General features: G+C 44.4%; 1 protein-coding gene across 1 annotated transcript; it reads left to right on the top strand.

The window, feature by feature from the left end:
• Positions 1-392: 392 nt before the first annotated feature.
• yaf2 (YY1 associated factor 2) lies at positions 393-19,800 on the top strand. The gene is made up of 4 exons (XM_037122225.1): positions 393-566; positions 1,010-1,135; positions 14,750-14,905; positions 15,252-19,800. Exons 1-4 carry the CDS (start codon positions 541-543, stop codon positions 15,502-15,504), a joined length of 561 nt encoding a protein of 186 aa, XP_036978120.1. The 5' UTR covers positions 393-540; the 3' UTR covers positions 15,505-19,800.
• The last annotated feature ends 75 nt before the right edge of the window (positions 19,801-19,875 follow it).

The raw sequence follows: 19,875 nt of genomic DNA, 5'->3' as shown, positions 1-19,875 counted from the left end.
GAGAACAGCTTGTTTATTCAATTATGGAAAACTATACCATATACTATATATGTATATACTATACTATATATATATATGTGTGTGTGTGTGTGTGTGTGTGTGTGTTGTGTGCGTGAGTGCGTGTGTGTGCGTGTGTGTGTGTAAATATTAAAATTTGAGTCTCTATTCCAAAACTACATGCCCCTTTAATAAGTGTCTGTTAACTCAGGAACTTTTCCAAATGTAATCAATTGTTGCCTTACAGTCTGTAAATTTGAATTATGTCTGAAAAAGAAGGGGAAAAAAAAGCTATTGGTGCCCAGAGTTACGAGCTTTACAGCAGGTACGCGAAGGCGGCATAGATTCATCAAGAGGAATGTCAGCCTCGGGAAGTAACCCGGCCCCTGATTGGCCGCGCCGAGTCACGTGACCATTTCCCAAGCGGAGTTTCCACGACAGCTGGAAGCCGAGCGGCACGGGCGCATCGCTTCTTCGCTAAAATAATCGGAAAATAGCGCGACTTGTGCTCGTCTCAGCACCTCCAGATAATCCTGGTCTGGCATGGGCGACAAGAGGAGTCCCACAAGGTAACCACCGAGCCGCGGCGTCCGAGATATTCAAGGCTAGGAGAGGGGGAGCGGACATCGGGAAAAAAATGGGTTTCTCCACGGTCTCTCTCTCTCTCTCTCGCTCTCTCTCTCTGCGTGTGTGTGTGTGCGCGCGCGGGGTGTTAAAACCTCATCGCCAATTACAGTGTGGTCGGATCACAGTGCGCTCGCTAGATGATTTTCCCCCAAATCCTGGAGGCTTTACCCAGATGTTTGCTATCGATAGCCTTCGTGGATGCGAGCTTCAACTCACTCTTGCCTCCTCTCTCTCTCTCTCTCTCTCTCGCCCCCTCCTCCTCCTCCTTCTCCTCTCCTCCTCCGTCCCTCTCTCTCCTCGACCCCCTTTTTTCTCCTCCTCCTCCTTCATTTTTTAATGTTCTTTTCTTCTCTCTCTTTCTCTTTTTTTTGGTATTGTTTTAAAGGCCGAAGCGTCAACCGAAGCCCTCCTCCGACGAGGGGTTTTGGGACTGCAGCGTGTGCACGTACAAGAACACGGCAGAAGCTTTCAAGTGCATGATGTGTGATGTCAGGAAGGGGACATCAACAAGGTAAGGCCGTGGATGTGTGTGTTACCTTGTGCAAAGGAGGGTGGGTTGTGTGTATGGGAGGGGGTGGGGGGTGGTGGTGGTGGTGGTGGGGCAATTAGTGCATTTGCACCACGAGACAATGGGTATTTAACCCTTCGCACTGTAAACACACGTAACAGGCTGCCTTCATTTCCTCTCGTGTTACTGCGCGGGTTTTTTGTAGGGCAACTACTTTTTCCGGGCTCCCCTCGAACTCAACACTTCTTAATCCCCAGATGCATTAGTCTCCATGTTCTTGCCCTGGTGTTGACACTGACCTCTGTAAAAAAGAAAGGAGGGAGAGGAGGAGGAGGGGGGGCATACACATCCATCTTGTTGCCCCGGTGATATTTAGGACACACACACACACACACACACACACACACACACACACACACACACACACACACACACGCATGTATGCTCAAGCATACAAATACTAGGTGCACACACACTCTGTGCAGCACTGATGTTTGTCCTGACATTGGTGACTGTTATCCCTGAGTGGCAGTCATTATTAGGATGAAAACACAACAAAGGGTGAAGGACAGGAAGTGTGTGTGTGTGCGCGTGTGTGAGCGCTTGCTCTTTAATGCATGGCCGCTTATTCTCTCCCGTGTTAGCACAACTTTCCCAATGATTTAACTACAACAACAACAACACATCAGTGCGGTTGTCAGCTTTGATGCCTTTTCAGAATTGTGGGTTTTGCTCGTGTTGGTGCATGCACTTGTGTGTGTGTGTGTGTGGGAGGGCTAGTTGTGAAAAGAGGTTGTCAGAGCAGCTGCCAGACAGACAGCCATAGCTCATTACTATGCAACAGCTTAATCAGCCTGCTGTCATCAGAGACGCGCACGCACACACACGTACAGATGCACTCAACATGCAAATTTCACACATGACTGCATGCATGTTCGTACACAAATGCGCTCAAGTGCACAGTGTGTGCTCAGGCAGACGCGGAGAGTGAGCAGCGGCCATGCTGCTGTTGGGTTGGATTGTTGAGAGGACACTCCAGGGACTCTGTGTGTGTGTGTGTGTCTGTGTGTGTGTGTGGGGGTGTGTGTGTGTGTGCTTCCGTTCAAAACAAGCGGCCCACAGCTTCGCCAAGAACCTGTCTGATACCTCGCGTCGCTGAAAACGCTCCGACACCCTTTTGTCTCACCCATCTGGGCAGCGGGGGAAAGTTGGCAAGGACACGAGGACCCAGAACTCCCTCGCTCACACCCCCCGACGCCTGATGACAAATTTAGAAAAACGTCCGTGAGAGTATTTAATGATAACAACCCACTTTTTCAACTGCAGTGCTGCAGACATAGTTTTTTGTTTTGTTTTTTTAAATTTTGTATCCACGCACACACACTCACGGCACACGCCGGACTAATGCTGCAGCAAAATGGCCACACAGGTGGTCGCAGCTGTTAACGAGTGAACACAACAGACAAGCGGATTTCTCGGCGAGCAAGCCGAAAGGTGCTAAAGGGCAAAACGGCACGCGGAATATAAATGTAGGGCATGGCAAAATTCCCTGGCTGGTTACTAAACAAGCATGACTGAGCCATTACTGTGGAGTAATGAATTAATGCCTGACACAGGCGTGGAGAGTCCAGCGTCCCGCAGCCTGAAGGTCACAGGTTTGACGGCCAATGTGGGTGCTGTGAGAGCGCGTTTAAATCAGCCTGTCATCTAACGGCATATAAATGTCTCTTTTTCCTGGCCAGGATCTGTATCAACTCTGCGGCTAACAGTTCCTTTCATCAGTGATTGATCTGTTATAGCGAATTTCTCATTTCTTGGTTAGTTGTTTGGGCATTAAAATGTCAGAACGTGGTGGAAAAATGTTGGATCAGTGTTCCCAAAAGTCCAAGATGACGCCCTCTAATGTCTCATTCTGTCTACAACCAGAAGATATTAATTCATTTATCGCGTAGAGGAAATGAAAAACAGGAAATATTCTCAGTTAAAGGGTATCTGCGTTAGTGGAGCAGAAATACAAACTCTAAATATTTACCATCTCCATAACTGAATGAATAAACCCCAGGAACACTGTTTGATTCTAAAAAGGTGGCAGGGTCCGCCACAACAAAGTAAAACAGTATGAAACTGAAGTGTAGTCTGTTAAGAGACTTTGTTTATTTAGGTTGTCTAAGCATAAAAAGATCTTTCTCTTCTGATTGACTGATGAAATTTCTTTCCCAAAACTACAAACTGCACCTTTTCAGAAGCTGGAATCTGAGAATTTTGACTACTTTTGCTTAAAGGATACTCAAATCTGTTAATCGACAAATCAGCTCCGATCTTTTCAGCAAGCGCTCCAGATGATGCATGCCAAATAAATCCAACATCCGCGGACGCGACGGAGGACTATTTTATGATGCGGAGGGTTTGAAAGCCGACAGCCGTCGAGAGATAAAGATGACTGTTTTATGGAGGTGAGGCTTCGCAAAGCCTAAAGATCCCTCTGATATGGAGACGTGATCTACTGCAGGGACCCCGGAGCTGGTGGCTGATTGAAGGCGTGCCGTCGACTTTGACTGAAGACAGGGATACATCAGCGGGATTGGACTGGCTTATCGTCAGGACGAGTGAAATGGGAGAGGGAGACGGCAGTGACAAAGAGGCGAAGTGGCTGATTGACTCGCTAATTCTGTCAGCGGCTTGGAAAAGAAACTTGCACGGCTGGAAAGTCGAATTGGAAGTGCTTTATAGAGAAAAAAAATGCTCCCCCGGTCACAAACCTGATGCAGCCGTTTGTGCTTCAAACGTATCACGCAGCCCTCATTACCCTCAAGACGTCGCTCTTCCTGCCACTCTTTGAGCTCAGCCCCAGCCTTTGAAACCCACCAGGAAGGAGAAAAGTCACAGCACAAGCTGCGTCGCTGTTTAAAAAGAGGCTGCGTTGATAAGTGCAAGGTCACAGGTTTGAGTCCTGCAGCGGCTGAAATGCTCAGGCAGAGCGTCCTTGAGCCAGAAACTCGATGGGGGCCTCTCTCAGTGCACCCATTATGACTCGCCCTGGATTAGAGTATCATCTTAATGTTTAAAACTGTCAGATTGGAAGCTGAAGCGCTCCTGTCTCGGAATAAAGCTGAAAATGTCATGTGAAGTGGTGCTGACAGACCCGAATCCAAACACCGCCCTCAGCCAAATACTACTGGGTGTAATAGAGCGGCGTGTGTGTGTGCGTGTGTGTGTGTGTGACCTTCTCTGGTGTCTCGCCTACACCACCTGCATCTGTTCACCGAGCTGAGCTCTGACAAGCCAGTTGCCACCAGGGAAACACTGGCTGTGTGCACGAGGAGCTTGTTTAGCAGCATTCTGTCTCTACAGGTCAAGACAGTGAGCTCGATCATGTTCCTATCAGTCCTCTCCCTCTCTTCGCCGTTGGCTCTCTCGCGTTTTGTGTTCACTTTCTACCCACCTTTCGTGTTTGCTCTCTATCTGACTCTGTCTACCTGCCCCTCTTTCTCTCTCTCTCTCTCTCTCTCTAGGAGTTGAACTTAACCCAGGGCGTCTCCCGGTGACAGATTGACTGATGTGCAGATTTTGTCAAACAAGCACGAGCCGTCAGCATTTGGCTTTTTAGATGTTGCCTTTTTTATAGACGACAGCACAAGCTCACCCTCGCGGCTCATGTGCAGCGCACAAACTGAAAATCGGGTTGTTCTTGTGCGGTTGGCTCGACTGCAGCTCTTTACAAAGTGTCAGTTAAGAGTTTTTGTTTCATTGTGTACAGTTTATTTCCATTATTGATCAATCTGTCGAATGGTTTTACAATCACGATTAATCGTTTAACATCTATAAAATGTCAGAAAATTGACAAGTGATGTCTTCAGATTGCTTCTTTTGTCCAACTAATGGTCTCAAACATTCATGTCATAAATGACACTCAAAAAAAGCATTTAAGATGTTGGAACGAGCAAATGTTGCAGAAGATTTGCTTGAACAATCACTGAAATGACTTACTGACTATCGAAGTAGTTGTTTCGTTGACTAAATCAATTAATCGTCGCAGCTCTACATTCTAACCAAACATAAACGCAGGGGAAGGACTGAGGGAAGTACCAAGGCCCTGAAGTCAGGCTGCACTCAGAAGAAACATATTCCCAAACTCCAAGGTGACACGTAAAATGTCTTGTTCAGTCAGAACCTCAAAGATAACTGGTTTACGATGGTATAAAACAGAGAAACGCTGTAAATCATTGACATTCCAGTGAAATGAAACCGCCATTGGAAAAAATGAAAAACAAGCCGCGGGGAGAAAAGAACTCTGATGCAAATATTTCTAATGAAAGTGTTGCCATTTAGAAGCTTTTTGCGTGACTACGAGATACCGATCAGTCTGCAGGAGCTATCTGATCATGCGGAACAGAAACTGAGCCACGGCAGACAGTCGACTGCACTGTGCTCACACGACAGGATGGATCCTGAATTTGGGATCAAAATGCAGCACAGAACTTCGGCAAAAAAGTAAAGCATCCATTATCCCTCTTTTCTGTCTGTTTATCCTCTGCAAAGAGCTGCATTAGTAACAGAAGTGTGCGTGTGTGTGTGTAGCTGCCATGGAATAGTAATATATAATGCAGTATGTGTATGCATTAAAATGCAGCCTGAAGACAAATGTATCCATTTGAAATGCACAGTGTAAAGTGTGAATTAGCCGTGCTTCCATATTGTTCCGCTGCCTGTGCGCGCACTCATTCCGACAAGACTGGAATACAGAGTTTTCCCTTTTGGCAATAAAGTCAGTTACCCTCGCCTTACATCTCTATCAGACATATTATTGGCTTCCTCTGCAAGGTTTATACTCCTCCTCCCTTTTTTTTTACAGCCTTTCACAGGGTCACAATTAAACAAATCCTTTAAAATCAGAAACTAATCTGGCGCTTGGGTAGGCAGGGCGCGTGGGAGAAAGCCAAACCTTTTAGCAGCTGTGTTAATGTCGGTGTTAATTACCCGGTCTGATTACACGAAATGTGCGACTGGCAGAGAGCAACACGTTCGACTCACCTCGGAGTCGCGTGTGCTCATTCACCTTAAGTGCTAATAATGGAAGTGCTGGGGTTGTTGTATACCGTTGTGCAACGCTTTTGGTGCTGCATATCAGCGTCACATACACAGAAAAGCAGAGGGATTAATGAAACGCATCCAGGCCTTTTTTTGGTTTGTTTTTTGTTCGTGTGCGTTTTTCATGAGCGACTGTGGCTCAGTTCCAGTTCCTACTCCCTTGTTTTCAAGTGCCCCCGTCGCAGGGGACTTCAAGCTTCGAGACGGGTGTAGTGGCACTACAGTGCATCAGGGCAACTGCAACAATCCCCCTTCCCTACCCTGACCAGTTGTAATTGAAATACATCGAAATGTTGGACTGTACACACATCAGTAATAACAACGTAACGTACAAAGTAACATTAGCTCCCTAGCTACTTAGCTACCAGGACAAAAGCATAGCAGCAAGTGTTTTTAGGAAAGGACCGCAATACGAGTTCTGATTACCCTCTCATTGAAGTGTGTCTCCTAAAAACAGCTATTTGGACAGTTGGCTCTACGCCTCTGTACCAACAAGAATCTGGCCGTCCTCTTAAGATGCAAAACAGAGGCGAAGGTCTAAGTGGTAAGGGCAAGAGGTGTATTATCTTTAGAACTGGCAACAACAGATGCTGACAAAGGTTTCGTGACCCAGATCTGCAGCTAGAGAGCGACAAAACATGTTATTTATTTTGAAAGAAAAAACGCGCTACAGTAAAGTGATTGATACCCATCTTTAAAAAGGCATCACGCGGGTAAAACATATTGTACACAGCCAATCAGTGTTCACCCATCTCATCTACACGACAACATCCTCTGTGTAAGTAAGGCACACTCTGCTCTGTCGCGTGGCTTACTGTTTTTTTAGCGCTCGCACAGCATACAAACACTGCATGTACACCGAGGACAATGAAGCTGGCTGTTATCACGTCACTGTGGCTCAAGATTATGGCTACGTGATAAGCCTGTAATTACTGCGGTGACACTGATGCATGACATACTGCTGTGTGTGTGTGTGTGTGTGTGTGTGTGTGTGTGTGTGTGTGTGTGTGTGTGCAGCCAGGCCTGTATGCGAGAGGAGAATGTGGTATATAGTGTGGCTAGCGGGCTGTAGAAGGTGTCATAAACCACAGGACGTAGAGAGCCATCTGTCTCCCCCTCTCTCTCTCCTACACACACACACACACACACACACACACACACACACACACACACACACACACGGCGGTAGCATGTACAGGCAGGGAGAGACATTAATCATCGGGTTGGAGGAGCTCCCAGGAGCAGCCTACAACCCGCTGATAGAGAAACCTGAAACACACACACACACACACACCTACATCTAGATTGAGAGAGTGTTCAACAGGGCATAAAACGAGCTATTTCACAATGATCTTACAATCATCACAGAGCAGCGAGATGAGAGTTGTTTATAGTAGCGCACTCCAGTCCGCTATTTTCAGTCCATCGGCTGTCCTGTGGGCTGTTTGCTCACCACACAATGTACTCGACAAATGTTAGCGAGCAGTCCAAACATCTGTGGAGTTCAGTACTGCCGTCTTTTGAGTGCAATGCCACGCTACCACGTTACCAAACAGCATTTTAGAGAGTCGATGCCTGGAATAATCAGTATTAGAGACACCATTGTTTTCTGGGGTTTTTTTTGGCCTTTTTCATGGCTTTATTGGACAGATGAGGTGAAGCGTTGACAGGAAACAGGATGAGAGCAACTGGGTGGTGGGGGGCATGCAGCCTCTGTACATGTGAGGACACAACACCAGTACATGCGAGGACACATCTATGCCTGCGAGGACGCAAACATCTGTACATGGGGTGCATGCTCCACTAGCTGAGCTATTGGGACGCCTCTAGAGACAACTATTTTGAGCTTTGAATATACATGCATACATGAATATGTATTTCAAAAGAAAAGACTTCCAAAGCAAGAGACTTTGAAAAAAAATAAAAAATACCGCAGCGACATCCCCGCACCTCATTTGTATGAACCTTGCACAAACACTTCAGGTTGTGGATTTCTTACATCTGTGTTCAGCTTTACAAGGGTCCGTCCACCCAAAAACATAATAAACCTTGAATGGTTTCCTCCTTCTTGTGTGGAGATAAACAGTAGGTAGGCATAGTTTGGTAGAAAGTAGGTCTCTGTCAAAACGTGCACAGTGTCTGTGAAGAATCGAGAGTGACTGTGTTGGAATATTTGAAAAAATATTGAGGCCACAACCCGATCGTCGCTGATTTTACAACCAAACTGCTCATTCCACTGGGGTCAAAACAAATCAAACACTTGCTTGAGTGCTGTTTTTATTGAAAAGTCTTTGAATTGTTAATCCCATTGTCTGTGGTACATTTAGAGGTTTTTCAAAGTGGTCTTTTTTTGTGTGTTGTGGATCGTCTGTAAACAGATTCTGGCCTCACGCACACCCCACTACACCATCTGTGTCAATTGCTGAGTCTGTTTGCTGCGGCATCCGTGACCTGCTTGTCCACTGTGGCAGAAACTTTGGTCGGTCTGGCCAAACCACTCTGAGTCATAATTCGACCACCTACTGAAATTTTCATGGGCAAACATTTGGTCGGAGGCCGTGACCCAATCAGAGCTGGAGGAGATAGGTTCTGGTGGTGTTGCTTCTGGGAGGAGCACAGGCCAGGACTGGAGGAGTGTGAGGTCAGTGGGTGCATTGAAGGGAGGATGAGAGTGCAAAAGGGTCGAGAGGAGATAGGGATAGACTGTGTGTGTGTGTGTGTGTGTGTGTGTGTGTGTGTGTGACATATTTAGAAAGGGGTCAGCCAGAGTTCCCCTGTCGGTGAAATGTGTGAGGGATCAGTGGCAGCTTTTTTGCTTTCCAGCCCCTCCAGTCTGCAGCTCAAGATGAGTTTGTCTTTAAGCTCGCGGTTCAAAGCTAGAGCTGTAAAAGAGTTTGAGATGACGGGGTTTAAAGTTATGCTTATTTTTATATGTTTGATCAAAACCAAATATGGAAGAAGTTTGATTGGTACGCTCTGGAAACACTAGAATGATCTTATCTAGGTCATAGAACTTAACTTGAGTCGAAGCTTTTTTTGTGGGGGGGGTCCTGATATTCAAACCATTGATTGGTTAGTGAATTGTCCCTTGTGCTTTTATGGACATCCCACTCGCCAACTGCAACTGGTGTGCAAAACCAGGCAATTGTCAGTTAACTTCCAGCAGATGTTCCTCTGTTTGGCTGTCGGTGAAAGGATCACAAAAGTGTGTTTGTGTTTGTGTTTAAGGTGATGTCATTGCAGTTTCACACGACCTAACGATGATGATCAGCTAAAGAATCCTGCATTCATTGAGGCGGCACCAGCTGCAGGGGTAAATAAAACGAAAAAAACGTTTCTGTAGGGCTTGGCGTAATAGTAATATTTCGAGGCTATGTCTAGGGTTGGGTACCGTTCAAATTTAACGAATACTGGTGCCTGGAATTTCATACCAGTACCAGCGGTACCTTTTTTGGGTACTTTATTTTCTGTGTAACAAGAAAATGTAATTGAATTTACTCCCAGCATTGCCTCAAAGTGGGAAGACATTCAAAATACCTGGAAGCAGTTGGAGAAAATGTATAATTTACTCAACCTAGATAATTGGGTGATTTGCATTCGGTAGAGGGCAGCAGTACGACATGGCAGCATCTAGTCTGCCTGATCCAAAGAAGAAGAAGAAACATTGGGCTTTTCTTGGCTTTGACTGTAATGTTGTTGTTGCGACAGCAGTGCTTGCAAACTGTAATATACATACAAAAAAAGAGTTTGGGCTAAAGGTAAAGATAAGCCTAGTTATCTCCAGCTAGCTGATTAATAAAATCAAAACTCTCAATCCTTGAATTAAAACCCCCAAAGTTAAGAGATTGTGATCAACCATGCATTGTTTTTCTTTGACCTCCCCCGCTGAAAGACGGAGACTTTTCCATGACACACCTTGTGGTAACAAAGTGGAACGTAATTCCCTCATGTGGGACTCCATTAGCTGCCGTGTAATAGATGGTGTGAGTGGAGCAAATGTTGTTTGGAACAACAGCTCAAACACGCAGTGTTAATGACAGAAAGAATAGGCCCGTTGCATTAGGCACAGAAATCCCTGTCGAAATCAATAGACACGCACAAACACACACACTCGGCCTCCAGATGGAGGCCAGCAGCGGAGTCCTAAGTGCTAAGATAATAACCATCTGATTGGGTTAACAGAGGCAGCTCTGTTTAGGGCTGCTGCTGGGCCTCCACGTAACATCAGGTTGTCCGTCTCCTCTTTCACCTCCAGGTTATTGAACTGGCTCTATTAGTGAAAATCTACTCCACTGTAATACACGGAGAAGATTGGATGTACAAAATATGTTGATACGCTCTCAGGCACGTGCAGCCTTAAATAGAAAGGATCACGATTAGTCTCAGGTGACATTTTTCCTTGATCGCACTTCAAGCAAAACATCCTAATGAGACAGCAGTAATTGATCTGTTTTGTGTGCAGTAAATTACATAGAAGGAAGACACATAATAACATCCTGAACAGAAATCAAATGAACTAAAAAGGGGAAGCTATGAATGAGGCAGTCAGAGAGTCGCCTTGTTTTTCTTTTTCATTTTTTGGCTGCAGTAACGCGTGGCCCCGAGGGCGGGATGGTCCACTCTGTTGTGACAACATCTACTTTGTGTTCGAGCTCCAGAAAAAAAGAGCCTGTGTCTTTATTGCGCTTGGGTAGACTAGGAAGTCGAGGAGAGCGGCTACCAGAGGACTTTGAGCGGCCTCTGCTTTTTATTTAAAGAGGTGTCAGCACTACTGCAGTGTCGTGCTGCTGACGAGACAGACATATTAGAGGATCTCTACTGTACATCTCCTCCCTATCAAGACAGTTATGTAGGCCAAGAGACCCATTTGCATTTCACTCTAGCCGCGCTAGCATCGCCGCATGTTCCGTGGAGGCAATGATAACTGAGGAGGAAGGGAAAAAAAAAACTGATTGCGGGAGAGACTCTTTAAAAGCTGGGCCCCCAATTTAGGTCATCTCACTGGTGTTTAACAACAGCAGACCAGCAGCCTCGATTAGATGTGTCTCCTCTTTGAAAACAAGGTAAAAGCCACTAAATTAAGCTAAATAGGACACCGAGGCTCTTTTTTGGCAAAAATGTGTCGCATTGCACAAAAACACTTGGCCTCGTGCTCAGACTAATTTCGAGGATGGATTTTCGTACGCTCTGTTCTTGGACTGCTTCACGCCCCTTAAAATTACAAGAGCAAGAGCACATTTCTCACGAAAGCACCTGGAGGCCAGTGTTTTGTAATTGGGATACTTTTCAAAGGGTTCACACACAGGTTAGTACACTTGAGTGAAGCTGTTGTGCATTGCAACAGAGGCACACTGCCAGAGCATCCATGCAATGCATAGCTTAAAGGGGCACTACAGAGTTTTGAAGATGAAATTCAAACCCAGGAACTTAATATTTACTGTATTAAAGAGAATCAGTCGATGCAGATCTTTCTCATCTGATTAAAATGTCATCTCCAAAACCACATAGTGCACCTTTTTTAAAGGTGAAGATCATGAAAGTGAAAAAGGCCAATGTCCACACAAACAGAAGCTCCAGTCTCCCACAGAAAACACTGCTCCCGAAACGCCTCATCAGTAGTCCCGGTTTTAATTCTGTGACATTGTGCCATCTACGTCAACATATCGCACATTCGCATAATCTAGTTAGTCTCTTTGATTTTTGATTTTTGATTGATTTAGCACAGCTACTCTGCTGTTGTCAGCTGTGCTGGCTCAGGCATGTGTGAGCTGACCAATCAGAGCAGACTGGGTACTCAGGAGTAGGGAAACTCAAAGAGACAGGAGCTAAAACAGAGTGTTTCAGACAGAGGGTGGATACAGAGCTGCAGCACTGCACACAGTGAGAAAACTGATGTGTTTTTTGGGCCTGTAAACCTATTTTAGTCGTAACCCAAAATACCATTATAAACCTGAAAATGAGAACAGTATGTCTCCTTTAAAGTCTAAGATACATATTTTATACTTAATGTGCTGATCTGTTGTTGGAATTATGAGCAGCTGTAAAACCTGGCCGGTGGATGAAGAAGGTGTTAATATTTAGCTCTAATTGCGGATGCGACTGCTCAACATGGCTCAGAAAACACACTGTGCTCTTCTGCAGTTCTCATCATGCCCTCGTGCTTCATCTGCTCACTGCTGAGTGGTGTGTGTGTGTGTGTGCGCGCGCGTGCACAAGCCGTGTGCACGCGCCTCAACGTGCCTCGGTGTTGTCTGTTGATTCGTTTCGATAATGCGTGCGTACGTTTTCATTTGCACCCAGCTTTGATTTTCCACACCACCCCTTTGGCCTTTTTGGTGCAGTGTCTCCGTGCAGCGGTGTGCATTGGTGCAGTCATACATATAAGTGTGTCTGCGTCTCGATGCGTTTATGTGCGTGCAAAAATCCGACACTAGATGTGTAGGCTGCCTCAACAGATGGCCTTTTCAGCGCGCTCGCCTCTCGGCTAGGGCTCTTGCCAGTGCCAAACACACACACACACACACACACACACACAGAGACACACACTCCTGCACAGAAATACGATCGCAGCCTTCATGCATGAAAACTGTTGCCAGACCAATTGCATAATATATCTTCTTCTTTTTTTTTTTTAGACAGCAGACATCCGCGGAGGATGGAAATGTGACTGCGAGGAAGAACATTTAGTTAACCGTGTTCCAGTTATATTTGATTTGAGATTTGCCTGTTAGCATTTTGCGGAGGCCATATTGTGAAGGTGTATCATCAGGGTCCATAACATTTGATGCCTGAAACAAGCCAAGGCAAAAAACAAATCACTCTGGTTGTGCATTACCTGTAATTAGAATCTTAATAAACCAACATGGAAAATATAATTATATGATGACAGAAGCCATTAACGCTACTTAAAGTGATCGGGGGTGGGTAGCCGGCGAGGGATCATGCCCCTGATCCTGCTGCTGACACCACTTACGGCTGTTTATGCTCTCCAGATAGACTGCAGTGCAGGAGAATTGGACATTTCACCTGAGGGAGGGGAAGAAAAGGAAAACGTATCGGGTGTGGCATTGTGATGAAGATGTGATGTACTCTGCTACCTTACAGAAATGGAAAGCAGGAGCTTGAAAAGGGATGAAGCTGGGAAAAAAAGTTTGAAGGTTTAGAGGCTGGTTGGCCAAATAATGTGACGAGATATATTGTGAATTTAATGTGTTTATGCAATGGAGCAATGCTGAAAAAAGAACCAGGGTGTCAGGGACTGAGACGGTCACGTCAGCTTTTCATACTTCACTAAGCTATCTAGTAGTGTTTTAGCAGGACACGTCTGACTGCTGTTACTTTTTGCATGGTTGGATGAAGCCTCATTCATGCAGGATAACTGAATTACTTCACTTTTGGATTGGAAAAATATATTATTAAGTTGAAGAAAAAGCTATGAATATGTTGCGAAATTTAACTGTAGCTAAGGCTAGCTGTGGCTCTCTCACTAACTAGCTTCCGCTCAACAGTTTGAGTTGTCAGCTCTGTATTTAAAGGGCTGGTCAATATATCAATGCTATATAGTTAACCTGATAGGAAACTGTATATATTGTGTATATATATTTTGTGTATTTATAAGTGTCACGAGTGTTCATGCGTTGTCTTTTACTGGTTCAAAGGCTTCATTGCAGCAAAGTTATGTCATTTTTTATCTAACCTGATCGTTCTCCTTCTTTTTTCTCATGCCTTCCATTGCCCACTCAGTCATTATATCCACATTACCAATGATTATTTATTAAAAAATTGAATTCTGTTAAAGACCTGTTGCCAGCGGCTGTTGTTCACACTGCTAACACAAGAACATTCGACTTGGACAGTTATCATGCTAGCAACATTTATTGTTATTATTTTTGTGAAGTTTTGAATGTTTACATTTTGAACCTTTAACATTTTGTATCAGTAGTCATCCTTGCAATATTGATGTTTAAGAATGTGGTCGAAAAGATTAAAATTTGATGTTGACGCTAGCATTTATTAAAATAGTGAGATATTATTGTGTACTGACAACATGTACTTGTGGCTCTGTTGGATGTGTAGTTGTGGTCACATTTCAGCATCGCACGGCTCTTAGTTTGCTGGATTTTCTTGAGCATCTTGTTTCGAATTGACTGTTAATTTGCACACTTCCAGCTCCTATCACTTCTCCATGCTTACCAAAGCAGATCCCAGCTCGTCAGTGTTTACCCCCTCTGAGCAGCTCTCAAAACAAGCCTGTGCAGGTATACCTCATATCTCACAGATGGCTCAGTCCTTGGGTTTTATTCAGAACGCACTCAGTGTGTGTCGCCCCGTGCTGCCAGAGTTAAGAACACTTGAGCAGCTCCGTCCTAACAAGCACTGGCAGTGATTATTGGCTGTTGATTGTGGTGGTACGCTAGCATGAAACCATGTGCCCGCCATGATTTTCCCTCTCATTAATCTGCCACACTCTGTCCCCCCCCAACCCACCCACCTGATGTCTATTTCTCTTTTCCTCTTCCCCCGGATCAGGAAACCTCGCCCCGTCTCCCAGCTCGTCTCGCAGCAGCAGGTAACGCAGCAGTTCGTGTTGCCCTCGCAGCCCAAAAAGGAAAAGAAGGAGAGGGTAGAGAGGGAGAAGAGCGACAGAGAGCCGGCGCTCAAGAAGAACAGTCACAAGAAGATGAGGTAAACAAGATCACATGAGGCGGAGGGATCAGCGGGAATCAGACAGTGCGGGGATGCATGAATAAACTCAGTAGATGGTGTTTATGTTGCCACCTGACGTTTGGGTTGATGTGTTGTCATATATCTTGAAATACTTCAAAAGACTGCTGTGAAGAGGGTGGGAAACACCAGAAATAAATTTCAAAGTAGTGTCTGGAAGAAAGATCAAGGCACCCTAGGGTGAATCAAATCGAAAGATAGTGTTGCAACGCAAGAGCAAATACAAAGCTTCATTCAGGATTTTCAAGGAAATCATCTTACAATGCCTTTTTCTCACTTTTCCCAACCACCTGCACTCCCTCACCAGGCCCAGGTTAAAAAACATCGACCGGAGCAGCGCCCAGCACCTAGAGGTGACGGTCGGGGACCTGACGGTCATCATAACAGACTTTAAGGAGAAGGCCAAGCCCACATCCACCTCGGCTTCGTCGTCCAGCGCCGCGTCCACGGCCGACCACCACAGCCAGAACGGCTCCAGCTCAGAAAACACAGAGAAGGGGCTTTCCCGCTCCTCCTCACCGAGAGGCGAAGGGAGCTCGGTCAACGGGGAGTCCCACTGAGTCACCCACTCATGACCTCACCCCCCCACCCCCGGCCTCCACCCACATCTCATCTGCAAGTTCACGCCACTTGGTGGAGTGTCCTGCCTCTGCAGCTGTACAATACCGACCTTGTTTCGCTTCCTTTCTTTTGGATATCTCAGTAGGAATTCGTCAGAGTTGCCAACACGTCACAGTTGGCGAGTTTCAAGATTCTTCGCAGTACCGGAAATCCTACATTTAGAAAAGCAATACGAAACACCTGAAGATTTTTTTTTTCTATTCTGCATTTCCACTCTGACATTCGGTGTAATCGAAACGGATCCCACACGCAGTCCGAAGCTCGCCACAATAATATTTACTAAGACAGTTTTATTCTGACGAGGAACTTCCTCAGGACTGACCTGAGACACGTCTGAGTAATTGTTTGGACAGGCTTAACGGTCCTGCATGGTTTCCTACAGATGCACTTGCCAAGGTCATCAAGTTTCTTCTTTTCTTTTTTTTTTTTTATGTATTTTTGTTGAATGAACCTTTCAGCCCCCACCCTTCATCTTCATCGGCCGGTAGAGTGACCTCTTCTTCCTCCATGTGGAATCTTAAACCTACCTGTTACGAACCTGAACCACCTATTACACACTGAACCTTTGCTCCTGTTCTTGATACTCTAAGCTTTTACTTCTGGACTGCCGCTGCTGAAGAGTGACTTTTTTTGACACAGCAATTGTGGCCGTATTGCTACTGGCACCGTTTTTTGCTTATTGTTTGGAGCAGGTCGTCAAGTTCAGGAAAAGCCTGTTGTGTCTGTGTAAAGGCACCAGGCAGGTTTTGATGAAAGCCCTCTTTTCAAAGGTGCTGGAGGGTATAATATATAACTTTAAAAGGATAATACCGGTGTCTTGTTTTCTGTTTGTGCCAATAATCAACGCTACCCCTCTTTTTGCTTTATTCCCAGTTTGTTGAGCACGTTCAGCTGTGTGGGAGATATAATCAGGGTTTCTGTTTGTCTGTCTTTGCAGAAGTTCCTTTTGTACTGTATATAAACAACAACCGCCAACCTGCATTAAGTGATATTTTTGGTATAAACATAGAATCTTATTCATGTGCGTTATGTGAAAAGGTGAACATGTGCAACTCTACAGCTATATGCAGCTTTTGGCTCATTACTTTGGTTTTCTAAGTCTTTCGCAGCTTCTAGCTAGCTATCTAGCCACTAGTCAAGTATGGATTAAACCAGAGTTACAATGTTGGTAAATATTGGATATATGCAGGTTATAGCTCATTTCTAACCCTCAAATACATCAACCATGTCCAGTGAGCATGTTCAGATTAATAAACTGTTGTTAACACTACCAGGCCAGCATAAAATGGAAGAAGATTGAAGTTAGCTAGTAGCTGGTAAAGAAAGTATTTTACAGCCACTCAATAGCTAGCAGCTTGCCAAGTCAGGACCCCGAAGCAGAACTAAAATCTCAGTAAATATTTGGTAACATATAGCTTTTAGCTCAATACTTTGGTTTTCTTACCCTCACAAACTTCAGCCATGTCCTCCAAGCCAGTTCAGACATGCATTAACAATATCTAGAATTACACTGCAGAAGATTGAAGTTAGCTAGTAGCTGACTTCTTGTACTTCTGCACTTGACTAGTAGGTAGCTTACTATTAACTAGCTAGCAACCAGAAAACAGATTTGGGTAAGTATCTGGCAAATATTGGTTAGCTAGCTAGATAGGTAGTATTGCAAAACTACAGCTACAACCCAACTACTAGCTGGCTAGCTGCCTACAGACCAAACCAGGGCACATTTTGGGTCAGTATTTAGCAATATACAGCTTTTACCTCACTACTATGGTTTTCTTATCCTCACAAATTTCAACTATGTCCTATGTCCTGTCCAGACATGCATTAATAATACCTAGCATTACATTACAGAAGATTGAAGTTAGCTAGTAGCTGACTTCTTGTACTTCTGCACTTTACTAGTAGGTAGCTTACTATTATCTAGCTAGCAACCAGAAAACAGATTTGGGTAAATATTTGGCAATTATTGGTTAGCTAGCTAGATAGGTAGTAGTTTCAAAACTACAGCTACAACCCAACTACTAGCTGGCTAGCTGCCTACAGACCAAACCAGGGTAAAATTTGGGTGAATATTTGGCTGATATTTGCTAGATGGCCAGTAACTTCAAATTTAAAGGGAATTTTTTTGTCAGGAAACATGACTGAATCACCTTCGTCTCTGAAAGGGCCCCGGTTGCGGACATGTTAGCAATATTAGCTAAAATCTATCTCTCAGGGCTTTGTATATTAGAGCTAAATTTTCATTCTTGCTGTAACCTCATCCAAAAATATCGCTTAATGCAGCTTTGAGAAACATAAAAGCTCTGTCACCAATCCCTGTCTGCTTCATGGTAATGTTGCACCATGGTTATCATCAGTCACATGACTCCCACAGGCTGATTAACTGCGCGGATATGGTAACAATTCTTCAAAGACGTCATATTTCATCATGTTTCAACTTTTTTATCGTGCATGCTTTTTTATGTTCTTGCAACCACTTTCCAACCAGGTTTGTGATGGGAGAGTTTGTTTCAAAGGCGCAAAATAAAAAAGAACCGTTGATTGCACAAGGGATGGACTGAGGAAGTGGCACCTAACTGTAGACGGTAGTTTAAGGGGCTGTAGCTGTAAATGACACCGGTATTCTCCTTTTTTAAATCTCTGCTGCACAAACGGGGCTACGCGTGGGGAAAAAAAAGAGTGGATGCTCACACTGTTCTGCCCCCACAGTGGACCCGGTCTGGATACAGCACGGTGCTTGCACAAAAGAAACAAAAAAAAAAAGAGCTTTGACTTGTGGACATGCACATTTATCAGCTGTAAAGGGGATGGTGCGCAGCGTGATGGACTTCAGAGACTGTTTAAATTCCTCCATTTTGATGTAGCAAAGTGGGGCGAGCTTTAGAATCTACTAAAAACTCCCAGCAGAACAACTATAGATCAACCTAACTACACAATAACTTATAAAAAAAAAACCTGTAGAAATAATACACAGATGAAATGGATATTTCTAAAATATTGTACTACAATGTTTTGATGTGGTTGTATTATCCATCATACCAGTGTTATTGTCAAGATTTTTACTTTTTACATTTTAGCACAGATCCTGAGAAACTGTCATGGCATGATAATATTATGGTCTCGGTATATTGTGGGACAGGCTGTGTCTCTTAGTTTGTTAGCATCGTTTAATGTGTCGGGAGATCTCGTCGGCCCACCGCACTAGCTGGGACTAGTCACGTGGAGCCGAGAGACCTGTTTTCCGACAGACATCTGTTATTCGGTTGTGGCAAAAATGGAAAGACACTTAAAAATATGTTGGTGTCACTTGTTGATATTTTTTGATTTTCGCTTTTTTGCTTTCCATGCTCAGTTGTTTTAAAAAAAAAAAAAAACAATGTGTGAACTTGTTTATTACATGTCTGAATAAGAAAATAACAAAATTCAAACAAAGACATGTTGTTTCTTACGCCCACACTTTCATGCATGCTATGTATCGTCATTGGGTTTTTGCTAATCTTTGCTTTTTAGCTGGTGAACAGCTTAAAGGATGCGTTCGTCCAAAAAATCCAGTCATCATCTACTCGCCAGTATGCTGATGGAAATTTGGATGAAGTTTTGAAGGTTCTGAAGCATCACAGAAAACACTGTCGCAGCGGCATTCTCCTTTACATTTGCAGTAGATGGGGACTTGTTTCAAAACATGGGAAAAGAATAACAGAAAACAAAACATAAAATGGCTCCATGAACACCCTTGTGCAACCATTTCGGATGGTGTGCATGCTAACGCTTTTAGCTTAGCAGCTACAGCAAAGATTTCAGGTGTAAATAACATCGTTCAAAATCAATATGGGGATCTCAGGGCTAGTGGGGACTTGGGATTACGCCAGACAATCTGTGTGCAGCCATTTTGTGTCTTACTTCATTTATATTTCTGCATTTTTAAAACAAGTCCCCATCCACCTTCATTTGTTCAGGAGAAGGCAGCGCCTCTGTTTCGCTGCAAAGCGCCAGAGAACGTTTCACAGGCGATAAAATTTCCCCCAACTTTCGATCAGGTATACGAGGTGAGTGGTTAAAGACTGAACTTTCAGATTTGAGTGAGCTTGTCCTTTAACTGCTGCTCATCTTCAACACAGTAGGTTCAGAGATGACTGATGCATCACGTTGATGGTGTTGTGAGTCAAGCATCTCCTTGACATGATTATATTTAAGGTATGGTTTATACACTAAATAATCAAACATAGATCAGTCAGTTGTTTCATTTCTCTCACTGAATGCAAAATGCAGTTGGCCATCAGTTCTGTTGTCTGGTAGAGTCACCTCAATAA

This window comes from Acanthopagrus latus, chromosome 14, assembly GCF_904848185.1.
Source record: "Acanthopagrus latus isolate v.2019 chromosome 14, fAcaLat1.1, whole genome shotgun sequence".
Lineage (NCBI taxonomy): Eukaryota > Metazoa > Chordata > Actinopteri > Spariformes > Sparidae > Acanthopagrus > Acanthopagrus latus.
This window is presented reverse-complemented; position numbering and strand designations above follow the sequence as displayed.